Source organism: Hibiscus syriacus, unplaced genomic scaffold, assembly GCF_006381635.1.
Source record: "Hibiscus syriacus cultivar Baekdansim isolate YM2019G1 unplaced genomic scaffold, ASM638163v2 tig00116951_pilon, whole genome shotgun sequence".
In the NCBI taxonomy this organism is placed as follows: domain Eukaryota; kingdom Viridiplantae; phylum Streptophyta; class Magnoliopsida; order Malvales; family Malvaceae; genus Hibiscus; species Hibiscus syriacus.
Genome location: NW_024063482.1, coordinates 259,926 through 280,077, shown reverse-complemented (window position 1 = coordinate 280,077; position 20,152 = coordinate 259,926). Strand labels below are relative to the sequence as shown.

Sequence of the window (20,152 nt, the reverse complement as noted above, 5' to 3'; positions counted from 1 at the left end):
CAAAAACAGATTATCAATAAAAATATATATAAAGAAGTCGCCCCACCAGCCCCGTTCGATCCATACAATTTCATTTTAAGCCTTGAATGCCCTATATGATTGCTGGTTTCTCAACTATTTCAGAGCCAACAGGAATAAATATGTCCCGCAATTCTTGCCATAAACACGGAAAGAAAAAAATGTGATTGGATGCAATTAAATATTCTTTCATACCCGGAAACTAAAGTGATTGGTTCAGACAACATAATGAAAACAGCATTGCTGATCACATGTTGGGGGAAAATGTAATCATCTCAAACATTTAAACCCAGAAACTGCCTTTTGTTTTTGTTGCTGAAGTTTCATGTTACAACGGTTATATCATAGGAAATTCAATGGGGATGACAACAGAAAACAAAAGGGTTTATGTACTTTATTAGGAAAGATGAGAGCCAAAAGTTCATTGTGTTGAACTCAGTGTATCATATGTTCACGCGAAAACCCGTCGTCGAAGTTGAGAGAATAGCTGTGGAAGTCATAACTGAACTGCGTGCTGCTTCTTTGCAGTCTCAGAGCTTTCCTCCATTGTGACTTGAGCTTCAAAACAAACTGCTTCAACACATGTAACTTTGAGCAGCAACACAAAGTCGGCCGTCTTTCTACACCGATAAGCTTGACGGCATACTCATCACTTGCTACTTTCTTTTCCCACTTCAAGAACTGAATCCTCTTCATGATCTGCGTTTTCGTAATTTTCAGTTATAAAAACTCTCCCTTTATATCCACTCAAAGTGGAGAGCTTGCAAGTCTAAAAGCAACAAGAATAAGATATATAGTTTCAAGGACAGCATGAATTGAGCCTTTGGTGCATCTAACTCCCCTACCAAAAGACATCACTGTCTTAGATGTTAGATGGCAGTTAGCCATTTGTCTGAAATCAGAACCACCACCACTCAATGTTCTTTCCACTTTGCTTTTACCATCATTCCTAGGTCATCAATCGTCTCAACTTGGAGAGAGTAGTGATATGATGTATGAGATGAGCACCTTTTGGGTTGGCTTAACATTCCAAAAAGTTGCTTATGTTTATCATGTGTGCTTTCTCTTCTAGTTTACGCAATAAAAATTTTCTGGGAAAAATCTAAAAAATGATGAAAAGAGAGACTACGAGTAGGTTTGCTATGATTAAAAATTTATACCGTCCATGCCTAAGTCTGGCCCTTCTAGTGCCGAAAGGAGAGGCAAAGAGAAAGATGCAATAAATCAATGGCCCTTCTAGTGCCCAAGTCTAATCCTGTTTTCCCCCCACAAAAATACTCGCTTTATAGGAGGATTAGGAAGGCCCACAAATTGGGCCGTAAATGAACCGAGTTGAGCTCGAGTATTATTAAGCTCGACTCGGTTCAAAAAGTTTAAAATTGAACTCGACTCGAAAGCTTACGAATTTAAAATTGTCAAGCTCGACTCGAAATCAAAAATTGAAACTCGACTCGAGCTCAAAAAAACTTGAATTGAAGATTGAACTAGAGTTCGGTTCAAACTCAAAACTTGAACCTAGATACATGAAAACTTTATATTGCATTTGTAAAGAAAATAACATATAAATATTAATATTATTAATAATTTAATTTAAAAATTAAAATTTTAATATATTTTTTTCAAATTGCTCGCGAGCTTTTCGAATCGGATATCAAGTAGTTATCTTCGACTCGTTAAGAATTTGAGTCGAGTTCGAGTTGAATCCATTCGATTTGAGTGTTGGTCGAACTTTAACCAAGTCAAACTCGAGTAGCTTGTGAACTTAGCTCATCTTATTTATAGTTCTACCCACAAAGATGTGAGAATACCTTGTGAGGCAGATAATGCATGGTATGATCAATACTTGGTAATAATAAACAGTAACAAAAACTGGCACCGCCATCAACACTGTATGCAACAATAAGTTTGTTTATTTGAAGAAAGCAAAAAACAATAACTTCGTCATCATATGTATACGCTTGGTGTTTTATATCATTTTTTAATTCTGAACACGATGTTGAACAACAAAAATTTAGACCAAAACTAGCTCTCACTACAAGTATATTAAAATGAAATGACATTTTCAGCAATAGATACAAGAAAAAGGGAGCCTTATTGAAGATCAACACGATAAATTTCAGCAATCAAACACCACAGCGCCGCCACGTATTATTTGAGAGCCACAAACATGAAAGATGTAGAGACACCAGATTCTCTCAGCAAGTTCACCTGGAAATACAGCATACTATCTACTTAGATATTTTTATACAAATCTTCCTCCATTCTAAAAGTTGAAGTTTCTTCCAATATCCAAAAATGAAAAAGTCCATCGCTGTCCAATAAACAAAAAAGTAATTCTCTTTTGTCTTAATTTTCACATGCAGGGTACAACCAAAGAATTATAATCGGATGATCATATTTGACAGTGAGGGTTGACTGACAGCATTGAAAATTGTATGCAAACTATGTATAAGCAGGAATTAAATTCGAGTCTAAGTTTTAGGTTGGTTATTTAAAAAAGCTTTCTCAATCTACTTGAAATAATACCATAAGGCCACCAGCTAACAGCTAAGTTAATCTTGTGACATTTTTGGTATATAGCCATTTTAGGTTCCAGACTCAGCAAGGAATGTAAAATTTACATTGCAAGAAGTGGAGTCTATATAAAAGCATCCATGAGGAGTATATGTATCAAATTTTTGGTATACTCACAGTCCTTATGCTCATTGCTATCTTGAATACAATTGCAGCATCTGCAAGACAATATATATAGGAGATGTAAAGGCTTTCCCTTAACTTACAAATTTGAGGCATATTATAATGAACAATTAAAAAAATTGAGTTACAAATGCCAAACCTTATCATCGAAGGTTTTCCTTGAAATTGAATCTCAATATCACTCAAGTAAAATCTATATAGGGTTGGCCTGCAATTCCAGTTACAACCATCTTGAATCATGGAGCAGGCAAACTACAAGCATTCTCAGAAATGTCCAATGATCCAATGGAAATTGACTCTTTCCACCATCAATTTACTCAATACGGACAAGATTTCTACTTCCAATATGATTTCTGCCATTAAGTTCGTTGAGTAGATGTATACAGTAGGCATTATATTTAAACTAATGTAACTTTGTGCAATCTCTAAAAATTTAAACAAGCATAAACGAAGTGTTATTGTTCACAATGCGACATGTATAAGATGTCCTAATTATCTGTTACAACAAAGATGGTTCATATTATCCAAAGCCACACACAGATAAATAGTACCAGAATGGAAGTGAAACTGCTGCCAGAGCTGGAGATGATTTCCACAATAGATGAATTTGACCACCCAACAGTTCCATCAGATAATCGAGAATATCACCTTCCTAACTTGGACATCCAAAATAAACAATAAACAGTGATGCAAACTACAAGATTAGAAGCAATAAAAAGATGGATTTTTGGAGCTATAGTCCAGCAATAACAACATTCAAATAATACTTCTCATTTAGGCAAAATATACAATAACTTCAGAGCAAATTTACACTGCAACTGAATATATAAAATATAGTTTTTCTATTTCAGGGGCAAAACAAATTCATTTGACTCTTTTATGTTACAAATGCACTAATTGCATAGCACATCATATTCAATATGCTTACTAAAGATGTCCGATAGGTGAGAGAAAAAGAACTACAAAGATTTGATCCTTCCTAGAGAAATGGTTTTTTTTGCTATAGCTAACTACAACAATGAGGCTAATAGTAGCTTTCTGCTTTCAGTATGAAAATGAAAACTTTTCTAAATGTTAAGGAGGAAAGAAGGTCGTAAAACTGGTATGAAGAAATGCAGTTAAACTATACATAAAGCTTAGGAACCATTCTACCAAACAATTAAGGGTCAGGATCATTTTAATGATAATCAAGGGTTTGAAGAACTCAAAGGAAAGCAGCAGGCACAGAATTATTGACTTCTGCTTCTGCAGCACAAGGGATTAACATGGAACTGTGGCCTGTAAATCGTACATCTCCTAATTATGCAACGATAGAAGCATAAAAACCATCTTTAATATTTAACTAAAATCCCACAAAAAATAAAGAATGTTAAAGTAAGAACACCCAAATTAAGATCCTCCAGAATATGCATGCATAAATAATACATGACACAGCTCATAAACACAAGTAAATATGGTTGTGCTACTAGAAAAGAGGCATATGAAACAATCACTGATCTTAAAAAAATACCTTCGATTTTTTTATTTCCTCTGTTTGAGATATTTCGAAGACCGAGCTAGCAAGTACATGATATTGCTTTGAGATGGGAACAGAATCATAAGATACTGACATCAAGTGTTCAATTATGCAATTCCATCTGCTTGCAATACTTCCTAATAACAAGAGCTCCTGGTTTTCAAGAGATAAGGAGGGGGAAACGAGGATTTATAAGTAAAATTAGAGCTTAAGGAAACAAATACCTCCAAATAGAGACTCAATAAGATAACATTTATAATTTGAAACGACACAACATCTACTACCACCGCACCAATATATGTTCTAAACCAATCTTGCCCAGGAAAAGATAAAATGGTCATGCTAAGATGTGAAATTAATTAATCATGACCAGTCGACAAAATGAAAACTGAAACTATGCACTTGTAAGTAAGAAGGAATTTTCTGCTGCAATCAAGTTGCAGTTTATTTCAAACTAACTGAACTTTATAACAAGACCGTCTTTTTCCCAATAATTAAACAAACTTTCAAGTCCCATTACTTTCAATATAACTTCAACCATACAACAGTATCATGAACATCAAACAGTAAACGGAAGAAACAAAATATGCTTTTCTAATCCTGATAAATCATAAACAAATATACCTTGAAATGCATCATTCAAACTCCAAATAAACAGAAGGCAAATAATTCAAAGCATGGCATACCAAAACTTCATGCTTTCCCAACTTTAAAATCTACCAAAGCTATCATTTAGATGGACATGTGACATGACGGCCAAAAAAACATAGCACCATAAAAAAGCAAGAACTAGACAAGGAAAAGCCATGAAAAAACATGTGTCACTCGGTGCTAGGCTGCACATCAACTACAGTAAAGCAAGCTTACATCATTATCATTCATATCAAGTTGAGCGAACTTACAATTGTCTCATGCAAATCATCTTCACTACTTTTTTCGGAAATGTTCAGCTGCCCAAATACTTTTCGCCATTGTTTGTTGGCACCTGAAAATATTAAACTTGCACCAGACACCAACCTAATAGTTCGCTTATCAAGAAAGTATGACAAAGCCCTTGATTTCCATTGGTTCCAAGTGACAAAATCAACTAATTCTTCTGCAATTCTATTTGCAAAAAATCAAAGTACATCGGGTCAGACCTTTATGAAAAGTGATACAATAAGCACTTGATTATTGACGAATCTTGCAGACCTCAAGTACCACAAAGAAAATTGTTAGTTGAAATAGTAACAAGGGAGATCCAAGAGTTACAAAGAGAACAAAAGGATAGCCTGTTAGACTCTAAAAGGGTGATGGGAAGAACTTAAACAGTTTCCATCGCCCCTTATGCACTAAGCATTTGCTAATATATCCGTATTTCTGTTCTTACATGATTTTCAACATGGAATTCATAACAATAAATATCTGTACTTACGGCAACAAAGCTGGAACAGTTTCATGACTCATTTGCTCCCTAAATAGGCTGCAGTCAGAGTCTTTCCAGCTGCTATTTTTTACAACATTAGCAAGAACATCGACTCCTTCCTCAATAATCGATATGCATGACACAGAAGATTGTCTCCTGAAGAGTTCGTGAACAGTAAGTTCAGTAAAATTTTCTGTTTCCATAGACGGAGTTACATCTGAAAATGTACTGGTATCCATCATACAAATCCTGTTTTGCAATGTCAAATCATTCAAATATGCATTGAGACAGTCATGTTCTGTCATTGAAAGGTCACTAAGATCTATCTCAATGATTGCTGTAAGAACAGCTTGTAGATGTGAATCCCTCAATGGTAAATTATGGAGCAAGTGTTCCAACAAAAAACTTCTTGCCCTTCTAAGAGTAGCAGACGACAAATGTACAAGACCCTGACACCATAAGAAGAAAATGATATTAATAACGACAAATCTCATTGAATTTCAATTAGTATAGAAGAAAGTAGGATTTATGAAGACCAGAACCTGAGGAAACGCTGGATGAGAGGTCATTTCAATAAGAGCTGCATCAAGTTCCACTATAGACTCTTGATATACATCAAAGCATCTTAAACGCCGAAAAGCCTAAACAATATAGTGAAAGAAACTTCAGTTGACATAGTTAGCGTTGCCTATTTCAGATATGGGGGGAAATTCTAATGGAAAAATCATAAATTTCTTGAACAACCAATATCTTGCACAAAGTAGAATCAGTCAATGAATGAACTTGTAGAGAAAGAGAAAAAGAGGGTACAAAGCACAGACATTTTCAAAGAAGTGGGCCCATTGGAAGGCTCGCTTGATGTTATAGGAGTCCCAGTGGGCAAGAAGACCAGACGATTGGTACCCAGATGCTAAAATCAGGATATCAACAAACCCTTTTATCAGTTTTATCATTTCTTCCAACGATATGTCTGGGTGATTCCATCCCATTCTTCTTTTCTTCCGTGGACTCTGTTATCAATGACACCAGATCTAGCAATGAGACAGCAGGTTGCGAAGAGGTTAGAAGCCAAGCAGGGTTTGAGTTGCAATAGAACTGATGATGAGACTTCTCAGTTTTCCAGCCACAGCGTGAAGTCTCAAAAGGCTTAAGAAAGCCTAAAAAATGAGAAAGTGAAGGTAGTTTGACTTTGTGGAGCCAAATGATTGACAGTCTTCAAGTTTCTGCCTTGGTTCGTTGTTATGTTTAGGTCAGGGTCGCAACATAAATGGACTTGGCAATTGGCATACCCCAACAAGGAATAAGGAGGGAGAGTTATGTCGGTTATGGACAGTTCACCTTTCTAATGATATCGGTCAATAATTTAGAGATTATCGTTCATTGATATAAAGTTTATAGTCGAAGTCTCTTTCCTTGTACGTTAATGGGTTTATATATTGACTTTATTTTTGACTTTCTTTATATTCGTGTATCAAATCTAAAGTTATGATTGTTATATATAAATTAAGTGTATAAAAACAGTCATTAGTTAATAGATTCGATACGAAAAAATCAAACGACTTTAATGATAAAAGAATTATTGTTATTACTTCATATCTCAAATTCGAATACAATAAATGCATGTTGCCCCACGTTGGAGTATCTTAACAATCCATAAGGTATCTATTTCGAGTGCAGCTTTGTCTCTTCCGAGCCGCTTGACCTTAAGCAGGCCACAACTAACCCTAAATCACTTGTGGAACGTCGTTTTCCTCCTACAATGTTATGAATATCATGCCTAGCATCATTTTGATAGAGGACATTTGCTCGACAACATGCAATCAAGATGCGATTATTGTTTCTGTTTCAGAATTGGCAACATTAGAACAAATATCAGAAGAATCATTCTGACGTGATAAAAATGGTGCAAGTTCGAACATATGAACATGTGAAGTTCCAAACCCAAAGGATGTGCGGGAACTGCCAACACCAGGGATGGACTGATGGGGGTGCAACTAGAATTTTCAAATTCCTTAAATTTTTTGTTTTTTCTTTTATATTTTCTATTGATTATCTTATTTCTCACCCCTAAAATTTTATAACTTCACACCTCCTAAATTTTTAAATTAACTTCTTAAGTTCGCACCCTCTCACATAAATTTCTACATCCGACACACTACTTAAGCTGAAAATGATGAATCAAAGCATGCTAAAACATTTTTAATTCATGAAAAGAACTATAAAAAGGAATTCGGGTTTACTATTGTTCAATCAAAATATCTCTTGTCATAAGAAACGGAAAGATAACATTAAAACTACAATCTCAAGCAAAACCATCGAAATGTTTCAGACAATAGCATTGGAAGCACTTGCAATTCTAGGCCACAGATCAGCACACTCCTTTCCTATAGGACCAGTGATAGCAGATCCTGAGGGGGGGGAAACCAAATCAATGATCCAATAAATAATAATTTTCGACACTGAACTGAAGATTAATAGTAAAGACATTGATAGCCCGTGTTGCTATGGCTATTCGATTTTCAGTTCCTAACATGGAATGAGAATACAGTCTTCGAAGATCCTCCATATCAATGAAACAATTAAAGAAAAACAAGAACAAAACCATACAGGAAACTTAAACTGAAAAAAAAGAACAATATTCTGTATACTGATTCAACACCAAAACAGAGACAATGCAACATAAATGTCAACTTGGAAAGATAGAAAATAGAATCTTAAAAACATCAGTGAATGGTCACTGACGCATGTTTTCCTTTTCAAAATTGAGGTGCAACAGCAGCTAATTTTCAGGAATATTCACTTTATTTCACCTGACATTGCAAAAGCAAGTAACCAGAGAAAAACCATCCAAAATAGTTCATTTGAACAGGAACACATATCAACACAAACAGCTGAATTTAGCATCTAACCCCCACAATTCAACAAGAAGCATTGTTAATAACAGGTAATTGGATATACCAGATGGAATGAAGACAATGAATGGTTTACCTTTCATTTCTCCCTTGGGGTTGACAATGACACCAGCATTATCTGTAGATGGATAAATAAGTGAAAATTAAGTTTTGAAGCAGTGTCAAATGAATTGAAGTAACACGCAATAACTTAGTTCAAATATACCAGCAGACAGGCAACACAAAGCTAAAGAAAGATAACATCATGCCGTTCAAAACTGGCAAAATTCCCCTTAATCTATGCTTCTCATTAAGAAACCAACAATCAAAGTCAGCAACCCCATTAAAAAGGAGAATAGAAAAAGAAAATGTTTGGACTTAGGACCTTCGAAGTACATGTAGACGCCATCCTTTCTACGCCAAGGCTTCCGCTGTCTGACGATGACAGCTGGCAAAACCTTCTTCCTCAAATCGGGCTTTCCTTTCTTGACGGTAGCCATGACCATGTCGCCGACACAAGCCGATGGAAGCCTGTTGAGACGCCCTTTGATTCCTTTCACAGAAATGATGTACAAGTTCTTGGCTCCCGTGTTGTCCGCTCAGTTCACCGTCGCCGCAACCGGTAAACCCAGCGACATCCTGAATTTGTTCCCCGCACTGCCTCCCCTTCCTATTACAATTAAAAAAAAACAATTGACTAAGATCAGAAAGAGTCTTGTTCGGATAATCCGAAAGTACGAGAAAATAACGGACAGAAAAATACCTCGCTTCGACATTTTGGATCGACTCCGCTCCGCTCCGCCGTTTGTCTCGACCCCTCTGGAGATAGAGGACTGCTTGATTATATACGCTGCCCTAGGGTTGAACTGCTTTCTTACACTTTTCTTAACGCAAAACGCTTCGTTTTATTTAAACTAGGGGTATCCTCTCTTTCTTCCTCTAAAAGGATAATTAAAAATGAAATGAAAAAAACAGTTGAAGAAGATGATAAAGACCAAAGCAATGCACAGCATTTCACTGCCCAGCTCTCGCCTCCTGTTACACTCTACGTCCAAAACTACCTCAAAATTGGCATGCCACGTTAGCCCTAGAATGTTCTTCAACAACAGTAATAATAACAGCGGTAACAGAAATGGTAATTTGAATCCAATCAACAGCATCTCCAAGCTCCTCTGGGGCGCATCCCTCCCTCCTGGCCTCCTAATCTCCTCCGTCCGTGCAACATGGACCTCGACGTGGCAGATCATGATGTCCCAACTGGCTCCCTCCGATCCCTCCGGCGGTTACACCAGGCCTCCCTCGAAATTCCGCCTCAAATGCCAAAACCCAACCTCCGCAATCACCAAGCTGCATCTCTACGTGAGCCTCCCCTGCCCATGGGCCCACCGAACCCTGATCGTCCGTGCCCTCAAGGGCCTCGAAGAAGCCGTCCCCGTGTCCATCACAACTCATGGCTTTGACGGCTCTTGGGAATTCAAAGATATCCCCGACAAGGATAAGAGTATGGACAATGATATCCCTGTTCCAACCATGGATAAGGTCAACGGGTGCCGGAATTTGAAGGAAGTTTATAAGCTGAGAAAAGGCGGGTATGATGGGCGAGCCACGGTGCCAATGCTGTGGGATGTAGACAACAAAGAAGTAGTTTGCAATGAGAGCTATGATATTATTGAGTTATTCAATTCGGGTCTGAACAGGTTGGCCCTGAACCCTGGTTTGGATCTCTCGCCGGTGGAGTTGAAAGAGGAGATTGAAGAATGGAATCGGGAGATTTACCCCAATGTTAATAATGGAGTTTACAGGTAAAAAAAATGACGACTTTGCTTGAGAAAATTACTCTTTAATGTTTAAAACTTTAATGGTTACATTGTAAGAAAAAGAAAGCCTTGGAATTTTTTAAAACTACTTTAGTTTGTAGTAGTATAATGGGGGTGATCTTATTACATTGTAGATGTGGATTTGCTCAAAGTCAAGAGGCATATGATGTTGCAGTGACTGGTTTGTTTAGCACATTGGATAGGATTGATGATCACTTGGGCAGTTCCCGATACTTGTGTGGAGACAGATTGACTCTCGCGGATATTTGCTTGTTTACTACATTGATTAGATTTGATCTTGTCTACAATGTTTTGTTCAAATGCACTAAGAAGAAGCTGCTCGAGTACTCCAATCTTCATGGTTACATGTGCGATATTTATCAGGTAAATATCGAGTACTTGTGATGAAATGTTCAGATAATAGTTGTAAATTAACATAAGTTTATGTCCGAATTCCCAATTCAACAACGTTCACATTAAACAAATCATGTACCATTTGCATTTTGGCTGGTTAGATTTTGGAGAGACAATTAGAAGGAAACGGGATTTGGGTGCTAGACTGAGCATTAAGGCTCAATTCGAAGATGTCTACCCGAACTGGCTGCAGTTTAAGTCTGTAACCACTCGAACTAAGCCCGAGTGACGAGTTGATGTGAAAGAATAAGGTGACATGGATCACTTCATTTCTAGTGCTCCATTAGCTTAACTTCGCCCTGAGACCTTGTTCCCCATATTTGGGGAGTGAATTAGTTGATAATGCTTGTGAAGAGCATCTTGTATCACTTTTTGTATGAATTAGTTACATACTCCCCTAACTCAAGCTACTCTGTTTAGGCGCTAAAAATAGCATGGATTAGGATTCTGTTTACGTTGAAATTTTGTGAGTCCTAATGTGCAGTATGTAAAATTGTAACGTTTTATTTCTTATCAGATTCCGAAGGTTGCTGCCACTTGCAATTTTCCAGAAATCATGGATGGCTATTACCAGTTGCTTTTTCCGTTAAATCCTGGCGGCATTCGGCCGGTTATGCCCTCAGGGTGTGAGCATAATTTCCTCTCCAGGCCACCAGAGAGGGAATCGATGTCTTCAGTGGGTAAAAGTGTGCAGCATGTTTTGTAAGTTGGTTCCCAAGTCTAAACACGTGTACGGCTTTTGACATTGGTATATAATGTTGATTGTTAAAATATGGTATTCATCAGATAAATTATGTGGAATTCTGCTACTTTTCATTCCTTCTTCCGTCACCAACTTGCATTCCGAAAAGCAAATAAGAAGACAAACTAATTTTGGAAAACAGATGCTAATTGTATAAAAAATGAACTCATTCCTTGTATGCAAAACTTGTTTCCTGGAAGCAAATATATATTTATAAATTTTAAGCTTAAAATTAAAAAAAAAAATAGATGCCAAGTTAAATGAAGTATAATTTAAGAACAGACAATTAAGTGTTTTTTTCAACAAAAACAAGTCTTGCAAAAGTTGAGTTTCTTAGGGGGTGTTTGGTTCAAGGACATGTTTGGTTGGCCGGGAATCTCATTCCCGGTAATGTTTTATTACCAATAGTAGATTTTTTTTGGTATATTACCGTGAATGTCATTACCTCCCTTCCCTTAGGTATTGTAACACTACCGACGTTTTGGATTAAAATGTCCTTAAATTTTTATTTTTTTTCAAAAATATCCTTCTTATGTCATTGAATAATAAAAATTCTACGAAGGTTAAATTATAAATTTATCCTTAAATTATTTTAGATTTACAAAAAAAGTCTATAATTAAAATTTTATATGAAGTTCATGGGTTTAAAAAATTTTATCCTTTCCTTAAACCCTTTTTATATTTTTAATTTTGTAAAAAAATTATAAATATTATGAATTTAATTTTTTTTAAAAATATATAAATATTTTACAATTTGTAATATTATACAAATATATAATAAGGACAATTTGGTCAAATATACATTCCAATAATCTTTATTCCTTTAACTAAGCACTGTAATTTTATATTCATGCTAAATCAACCAAACACAAAATACAACATTCCCAGTAATCCTATTTTCTGGTAATATTTTATTCCCACTGGTAATCTTACATTCCGTGAACCAAATACACCCTTAGGAGCTGTTTCCAGTCCGACTACAAGAATTTTCTTTTCAATTTTAGCAATTTCTTTGTTAGCTAATCACGCATTTGACTTGGATGAAGAAAAACAAAGTATAGCTGTACATGAAACCAATTAAATATTAACTCGTGATAATATTGATCAGTACAGCAGGTTCAGGGCATCCAAGACAAGAACCTGAGGGATGTTGTATATAATAACAATACTGTGTTTATGAAAGTTCAGAGCAAAAAATCAATTTCAAATGTCCCTGTCAAAAAATTATTAATCAACATCTTTAAAGCTAAGCACTTGGATTTGAAGAAAGCAGAGGGAAAAAAAGAAAAAACCAACTTCCCAAAGAAATAAAGGTAAGCCTTAAAGACAGTTGGGATTAAAGCCATATATAGCCATTAGCAAGCAATACCACTCTTGTGAGTTTCTAGCTAAACCCCATATCTCAGCATCCTTAGGTTTAGAAACCCTCCTTTTTAAAATCATCTCTTCCATGTTGTGACAGAGAAGAAGGGCTAAAATTTTCCAGCTCTCAAATGGGTTTCCCCAGAAAATACCATATCTGTTTGGTTTCCATCACAATCCTTTTGGGGTACTTTTCTCATGTTTCAACAGCTGCAGATTACACCAACTTGGTGTTCAAGGGCTGTGCTGACCAAAAATTTCAAGACCCATCCGGGATTTACTCACAGAACCTTAAAACTCTCATGCAAACTCTGGTTTCGCAATCATCACATACAACTTTCTCCACTGCTACTTCTGGTGGGGGCGCGAATGAAATCAGTGGCCTTTACCAATGCAGAGGAGACGTAACGACGAGCCAGTGTTACGGCTGTGTCAGCAAGATCCCGGAACTGAGCGATAAACTTTGTGGCGGAGCAGTAGCTGCCAGGGTTCAGCTGAGCGGGTGTTATCTGAGGTACGAGGTTGCCGGGTTCAAACAGGTTCCTGAAACTCAGTTTTTGTACAAGGTTTGTGGGTCGTCATCTCAGGCGAGTAGGAGAACCGAGTTCGAGAGCAAAAGAGACACGGCTTTCAACATGACGGAAGATGGGGTAAAAAGTGGTAGCAGCTTGTTTTACACTGGGGATTATCAATCTGTGTATGTTTTGGGTCAGTGCGAGGGCGATTTGGCAACAAATGACTGTGGGGACTGCGTGAAGACAGCTTTTGAGACGGCGAAACAGGATTGTGGCGACTCGTTTTCAGCGCAGGTTTATCTGCACAAATGCTACATTAGTTACAGCTACTATCCCAATGGAATTCCAACCATATCGTCAGGTAAAGCTGCAGAGAACAAAAGCAGAAGAAATCAATGGCCAAATTTTGTTTTCTTTTTACCTTGCTTGAAAAATAATGAAATAAGTCGGGTGTGTGTGTGAAGAAGACAGGTGGATTTCCATGAGTGTTACGTAGTCAAAAGCATTGGGGCCCTCTGGGGTGTGGGTGTAGTCTTGTAAAGCTCACTCTTTTATTTATATCTTTCAATTATGTTAGTATAGGACTATAGGTCCCAATAGAGTCTCCATTGTTGCTGTTGCTCTTTTTTTCCCATGAAGAAACCGATTTGGGGTTTGGGGTTCATTGTTGTTTGTAGGGAGTGGAGAGACAAGGCAACGAACACAAAAGACGGTGGCGATCGCGGTCGGAGGAGTCGCGGCTTTGGGGTTCATAGTTGTTTGTTTGATGTGTCTGAAATCAGTGTTGAAGAGACGAAGTAAGAAACATGAAGGTCAGCTTTCTAAAACTCCTAAAAAAAATATGTTTTGAGCAGGTTTTTTCATTTTGATTTTACAAGATTATGTTATGTTTTACATGGTTCTTTGTGCAGGCTATTGAGCTCCTTTGGGGTGGCTCCAATATTCTAGAAAGAGAGGAGCTTTCTACAAAGATGATACCACTGACCTTTAACTTGGGGTACATCCAATTATAGAGGCTAATAGTGTGATTACACAGATTTGTCCCTTTGCTTTTATTATTGTATATATGCAAACATTTTGGCAAATGTTACTGTACAAGAATATTTACCTAACCATTCCAAAGTTTGTTCTATTTGTTATTAAAAATATTAATATAAACAAAATAAGACAGGGAAATCACTCATAAGCCACTAAACAAGAATATAAAACTAATACACTGAACCTCAGTAAACATTATATCTGAAATTTAAAAAATCTTAAAAATACAATTTTGTACCATTTTACTTGTTTGCACCCAATAATAAAAACTTATAACCAATAGATTGATCCATTATAAAAATTTGCTAACGTCACAGGAGTTATTTTTAAAAAATGTAAACTATAAATTTAGTACCTCAATTATCACTTTTGTTTCGGTTTAGTCACCTAATTATTTTTTAAGGTAAAATACACGTTAGAACCTAAACTATCTATTTTATTTTAGTACATAAACTTTCATTTGCTTCAAAATCATACTTAATGTTTACTCTTTGTTTCATTTTAGTACACCCTTTGTTAAAAAATTTACGGTAACAATTTTTATGGGTAAATTACATCATTCATCACTTAACTATCTTTTCACTCTTATTTTGGTCACTAAAGCTTAAAAAAAATCAATTTAACTACTCAACTTTCAAATTGTTCATGTTTTAATCAATGTAATTTATTTTATTAATAATTTTTTTGAGTTGAAATTTTTTATTATTATTTAATTAATATGTAATTCAAATAAAAACCTTAAAATTGAAAGTTAGAGTGATTAAATTAGGAGTAATTTGAAAGTTGAGTAATTAAATTAAAAAAATTAAACGTTAGTGACCAAAATCTAAGTTAGAAGATAGTTGAGTGATGAATGATGTAATTTACCCCTAAAAGTGCCATTTTAAATAGTTCAGCTAAGCTTTTAACGGCGATGTACCAAAACGAAAAAAGTAAATGTTAGGTATGATTTTAAAACAAATGAAAGTTTAGGTACTAAAAAACAAAATTGATAGTTTAGGTACTAAATGTGTAGTTTATCCTTTTTTAAAAAATTATATTTAATGTTACATTTTTATTTAAAAAATTAAAAGAACGATTGACACTGTATTTTTCAATAATAACGTGACATTATCTTATGATGACATATAAGTATCACAATTAAGTTTCTTAACGAATGACCAAAATAAAACTAAAATTAAATGTTAGACATAATTAAGAAAAAAAGTTAAGTGACCAAAACAAAAAATGGTAGTTGAGGTACTACGCATATAGTTTACCCTTTCGAAATTTGGGTTTAGTACCTTTCCAAGTCCTACACACCAAAGGAGTACAAGTTGGAAACGAATTCGTATGTTCTACTCAAAAGTCAATATACATGTCAATGTCTAAGAAAAATATCTGTTTAAAATAATAATAATAAATTAAAGCAAATGCTCAAACTTTTATTACTACTTTACAATCCCATCGTGGAAATGATTGCAAAAAGTAGACATTGCAATATATAGCAGCCTTATTAGGTACCCACCATTATTTAGTAAAACACTAACATCTATAAAATTTAAATTTGTCTATTTTATTGTCCATAAACATTATTAAAAATTTTGACATTCACTGTCTAACATAAACAGTCCAGCTCTGAGTTGGATTTACAATTTAAACACTTTTATACATTAAAGATTGTAACTTAAGCATAGAAGAAAAGGTTATATATAATCATTAAAATTCAAACTAAAATTGCCTGATATCTTTTATGACTACATGATCCGACTAACTTAAACCCCAATTTTGTTCATCTTTTTTGCCTTTTCTTTGGTGGGTAGTAGAAATAAAGAAAGCAGGCACATCACTGACAATTGCGTATCACAAACAATTTTCTTTTTACTTTATCTTTGTCGCTAAGGAAACTCTTTAGCTGATTGCCATGTATACGTCCAACTAGCTCTAGTGTTGCATCCTTAACAATGTTCATCAAACAAATGCGTTAAATCGAAGTCTCAGAAAAATATCAGGGCCAAAACCATTATTTTCTGGTTTTCTGGTCTCAAAGGGTCACACCAATTTCATCAATCATATAAAGTATTGCCTAGTGCACCACAGTGGAGCTTGTTTCAAATTCGACAATCTCCGATACTTTCTCCCCCCACCTATCTTAAAAGGCAAATAAATCATCTTCAATAGTTTTCATTAGGGCCCAACCTCTCTTAGCTCTCCACCAAACAGGATGTTTAACATAAGTCGGCAAGCCGCTGTGAGATCAGATTACCTCACTTTTTGGCTTTTTGCGCCACGACCATGTATAGAAAGAAGATAGTTGTAACTATAAACTGTAGCAAACCAAAACCCCTTTTATTTTGTAAGATTGGACCATCCATTCCGATCTCATCATGCAGTTCATCAGCTCTTCCTACTGCTGCATGTCATCTAAAATCACTTTGTGCATCTCATTTCCAGTTACAAGGAAGCTAACGAAGTGGAAGGTGCCCTGGCAAGAAAAGTAGCAGAGTATCAAGAGCTTACGACTTTCTTCCCTAATGTCCTGCTTCTGTTTTGCCCTACATAGGATGATGGTTAATATAGTAGAGCTTAAACTAGGAGGGTTTTGGCCAATATGTTTATAGGAGGGTCAGTGAATTGGCCAAAAAGAAAACTACCAGTAATTTCTTCTATGGTATTTGCATCCCCACCAAGGCAAATGACTCGCATTATAATTTCATCCCCAAAACTGCATTTTCACAAGGCTAAAAGTGAAGTCACCAAATGGTGTCTATTACATGCCAAAGGTGGGAAACATAAAGACATGAATCAGTGGTGAAAAACTAGTAATCCTTGGTGGATGGATTATAGCTTGTTGAACAGAAAATTATTATAGGTACTTCTGGACAACATATAATCTTGTTCTGATCTGAAGCTGAATAGAGCAAAAGATTGAACAGAGTGGTTCTAGTGTAAGAGTATTCTCAGAAAATTTAACCCTTAAACAATTTTTATTTTTATTTTTTGAAAAAAAAGGCATCAAAGACCTTAAGTTCGATGCCTAACTCCCATATTCCAGGAGCCGGCAGGAGGTCATGATCAACATTCTGGGTCTTGTTGAAGAAAATCAGAACCATAAAGGGAACTATCAAACCAAGCAAGTGCTTACTTGAACTGATGTTTAACCTACTCCACCTCCCAACTCCCAACTATTCATGACCAATGTTAATGGTAAACACCATAATGGACTATATATGGACTATAAGATTCCAAGACAGAAATAGGAACTCGAAAACTGCAACTTAGTCCACAAATACTGATTCAAGGCAAGGCGATCAAGTAAATGCGTTTCAGTACAACTTTCGAAAATGCAAACCATAAAAAATGGCCATTTGAACTATGATTTATTCATTTTATACATTTCCAAACTCTACTCTGATGATAAGAGAGTAGTTTTCATATAACATACAAACTAGTGCACTTTGCAGCTAGCTCAAATTCCCAATCACTCCTCATATCATCATCATCTGCAATGGAACATATATATTCCAAATCATCTAATATCGTTCAAAAGTGCCTCAAATGAACACACCCAGTTTTCAGTTACTTTATCACATCAAAACCAAACTTCCAATTTCAAGTTTATACGCATAAACTTGATAAAACAAGCCCAATATCAACATTTCCACAAGTAATTAAAACTTAAAACACCGAAAAAAAGTATAATCTTATTTAAAATTAAAAGCAAACAAATCAGAAGGGTTTTACTGTAATAATCTCCGGAATAATAACCTTAAACAGGCACAAAATTGATAAACACCAATGCTCTGACCTGATACAACTCGACCAATTTACTTATGGGCGGGTCCAGTGGGCGGGGCACCGAGGAGACTAGCTTGCTGGAGCTCGAGCTCATTGAACTGCTGCTCGCGGTCCATTTCGATGATCAAAGGGACAAATAAGATCAAGAAGGTTGTCCCAGCGATCCAGGCGGCTTTGCCGGTGCTGCAAAGGAGTTTCTTCGAGACGAAAGCGACGTCGTTCGCGGCCAGCTTACCTCGGGAAACGATGGCGTAGGAAGTGAACTTGGAGAGGATGCCGGAGTCGGATCGCCTCTCGCTGCTTCGCTTGGGTTGGGCGGCCATGGTCTAGTAGGAGTTGGAGGGTTTTCGATTCACGTTAAAGCCTGAAAGAGCGAAGCACTAAACGGCGTAAAAGTTGATCGTTTGCGATTTTTAAGTGTTTTTATTTATTTATATTTTTAGATTTTATTTCAATTTACCTTTTAAATTTATTTAATTTCGCACTTATTCTGAATAATTTTATGATAATAGTAATCAAATCGTTTTTATCTAAATAGCACTTAAACAATTTTAATTTTAAAAAATATTTTTTATCACATAGACCAAAATGTGTTCAGCTGATCTTATTTTATCGAATGCGCTCCATGTTGCCAGTGCCTTTGTCCTTGCTACATGTCTCAACACTACTTCTTGATTGGTTCTTCAGCTGATCTTATATTATCACATAGAGCAAAATGTGTTCAGCTGATCTTATTTTATCACATAGACACAGATCCTGCATAACCCATTTTAGTTACCAAGCTCGTATTCACCGGCGTCATCGATCCATTGGTTTCCCATAAACTTCATCAGTGATGTGATTATTGATCAAATGTCTCTGCAATTATTATTCTTCAAAAGTCATCCTATATTATCGTACGACTCCGACGTATAATGAATCAATCTGCCCCATTAGTATACATTAATGTCAGATAAATTATCGATAACGATAATAATGACGATGATGATTATCATATTGAAGATTGTTTAATACGAAGAAATTCAATGAGCAATAGATGACGATCATACTAAGTAAGAGAAATTATTTTTTCGTTTCTTTGCGAATATTGATCTCAATATTTTTAATGTGAAAAATCATAATTTTATTTTATATAACATAGTCATTTTAAATATTTATAAAATAAAGTGTAGATTTTATTTAAAAATTAAATATTATTTATTCAAAAATAAAACTTATAAAATATTTTGATAAATTAAAATTATAAAATAAATGGATTCATTCAAATCGATTAAATAATATAAAAAACTCCCTAAATATTTGTTTGACAAATTGTAAATTTAATCTTAATCGTACTTAGAGGGAAGGAAAAATGAGAATATAGGAAAAGAAGGAAAGTGTTCATAGTGAATCTAGAACCAATGACCTAAGGAGGTATAAAGGAACAAAGATGGGCAACTTAATCAACCGATCATATGCTCTTGCTCTTAGAAAAAATTTTAAATGGGAGGCACATATAGGCACGGGTGGATGTACTAAGCCCCCTAGGGGTCAACTGTATCACATTATTTAAAAAATTATTAAATTTAGTTTAATACGTTGAGGAAAAAATTTGCATACTCTTTACTTTTTAAAAATTTAAAATTGTGTACTCTAATTTTTATATTTCTGGATCCATCAATTATATTTAAATAATTATCTTTTTAAAGAGTAAATCAAGAAACAATGCATTGATACGTGCATTCGTACCCAAAAAATTACCACTTTTAAAACTAATAGTATTTAAATAATATTTGAATAATAAAACTATTTAAATATTATATTCATAAAATTGGGCAAAACTCTCGAGATAATGCATTCCAACAATTAATTGCTGAGATAGGGTGAAATCTACAGTTCGAACGTAGGTCACCAGGCGCTCCGGGCGACCAATGAGGTCGCCATGCTGTCCCCGCGAGCTGTGGTGAGCTGCTACACTTTG

The 20,152-nt window shown here is 35.5% G+C and overlaps 4 protein-coding genes, 1 non-coding gene and 1 pseudogene across 5 annotated transcripts; 2 read left to right on the top strand and 4 right to left on the bottom strand.

Moving 5' to 3' along the window:
• Positions 1–594: 594 nt before the first annotated feature.
• Positions 595–6,916, bottom strand: LOC120189063. The gene is made up of 10 exons (XM_039192398.1): positions 6,458–6,916; positions 6,179–6,277; positions 5,646–6,085; positions 5,134–5,335; positions 4,226–4,384; positions 3,267–3,367; positions 2,855–2,923; positions 2,710–2,750; positions 2,109–2,226; positions 595–717 (listed from the first exon to the last, which is right to left on the bottom strand). Exons 1-9 carry the CDS (start codon positions 6,623–6,625, stop codon positions 2,135–2,137), a joined length of 1,371 nt encoding a protein of 456 aa, XP_039048329.1. The 5' UTR covers positions 6,626–6,916; the 3' UTR covers positions 595–717; positions 2,109–2,134.
• A 968-nt stretch (positions 6,917–7,884) lies between these two features.
• Positions 7,885–9,318, bottom strand: LOC120189065 (annotated as a pseudogene).
• On the bottom strand, positions 8,746–8,849 carry LOC120189186. Its single transcript, XR_005522485.1, has one exon. It is a non-coding gene; the product is annotated as a small nucleolar RNA snoR137 (small nucleolar RNA).
• Positions 9,319–9,488: 170 nt separating the features above from the next.
• LOC120189178 (glutathionyl-hydroquinone reductase YqjG-like) lies at positions 9,489–11,540 on the top strand. The gene is made up of 3 exons (XM_039192518.1): positions 9,489–10,329; positions 10,479–10,728; positions 11,276–11,540. Exons 1-3 carry the CDS (start codon positions 9,512–9,514, stop codon positions 11,462–11,464), a joined length of 1,257 nt encoding a protein of 418 aa, XP_039048449.1. The 5' UTR covers positions 9,489–9,511; the 3' UTR covers positions 11,465–11,540.
• Positions 11,541–12,772: 1,232 nt separating this feature from the next.
• On the top strand, positions 12,773–14,384 carry LOC120188797 (plasmodesmata-located protein 1-like). Its single transcript, XM_039192192.1, has 3 exons — positions 12,773–13,738; positions 14,055–14,189; positions 14,289–14,384. Exons 1-3 carry the CDS (start codon positions 12,994–12,996, stop codon positions 14,294–14,296), a joined length of 888 nt encoding a protein of 295 aa, XP_039048123.1. The 5' UTR covers positions 12,773–12,993; the 3' UTR covers positions 14,297–14,384.
• Positions 14,385–18,079: 3,695 nt separating this feature from the next.
• LOC120189163 (mitochondrial import receptor subunit TOM9-1-like) lies at positions 18,080–18,601 on the bottom strand. The gene has a single exon (XM_039192499.1). The coding sequence runs from the start codon at positions 18,513–18,515 to the stop codon at positions 18,222–18,224; it is 294 nt and encodes a 97-aa protein (XP_039048430.1). The 5' UTR covers positions 18,516–18,601; the 3' UTR covers positions 18,080–18,221.
• Between the last annotated feature and the right edge of the window lie 1,551 nt (positions 18,602–20,152).

Coding starts and splice junctions, on each gene's coding strand:
- LOC120189063 (XM_039192398.1), bottom strand. CDS start 6,625: ATGGGATGGAATCACCCAGACATATCGTTGGAAGAAATGATAAAACTG. Junction 2,751..2,854: donor GGAAAACCTTCGATGATAAG/GTTTGGCATTTG, acceptor ATTGTCTTGCAG/ATGCTGCAATTGTATTCAAG. Junction 2,227..2,709: donor TAGCAATGAGCATAAGGACT/GTGAGTATACCA, acceptor CTGTATTTCCAG/GTGAACTTGCTGAGAGAATC.
- LOC120189178 (XM_039192518.1), top strand. CDS start 9,512: ATGATAAAGACCAAAGCAATGCACAGCATTTCACTGCCCAGCTCTCGC. Junction 10,330..10,478: donor GTTAATAATGGAGTTTACAG/GTAAAAAAAATG, acceptor ATTACATTGTAG/ATGTGGATTTGCTCAAAGTC. Junction 10,729..11,275: donor ACATGTGCGATATTTATCAG/GTAAATATCGAG, acceptor ATTTCTTATCAG/ATTCCGAAGGTTGCTGCCAC.
- LOC120188797 (XM_039192192.1), top strand. CDS start 12,994: ATGGGTTTCCCCAGAAAATACCATATCTGTTTGGTTTCCATCACAATC. Junction 13,739..14,054: donor AATTCCAACCATATCGTCAG/GTAAAGCTGCAG, acceptor TGTTGTTTGTAG/GGAGTGGAGAGACAAGGCAA.
- LOC120189163 (XM_039192499.1), bottom strand. CDS start 18,515: ATGGCCGCCCAACCCAAGCGAAGCAGCGAGAGGCGATCCGACTCCGGC.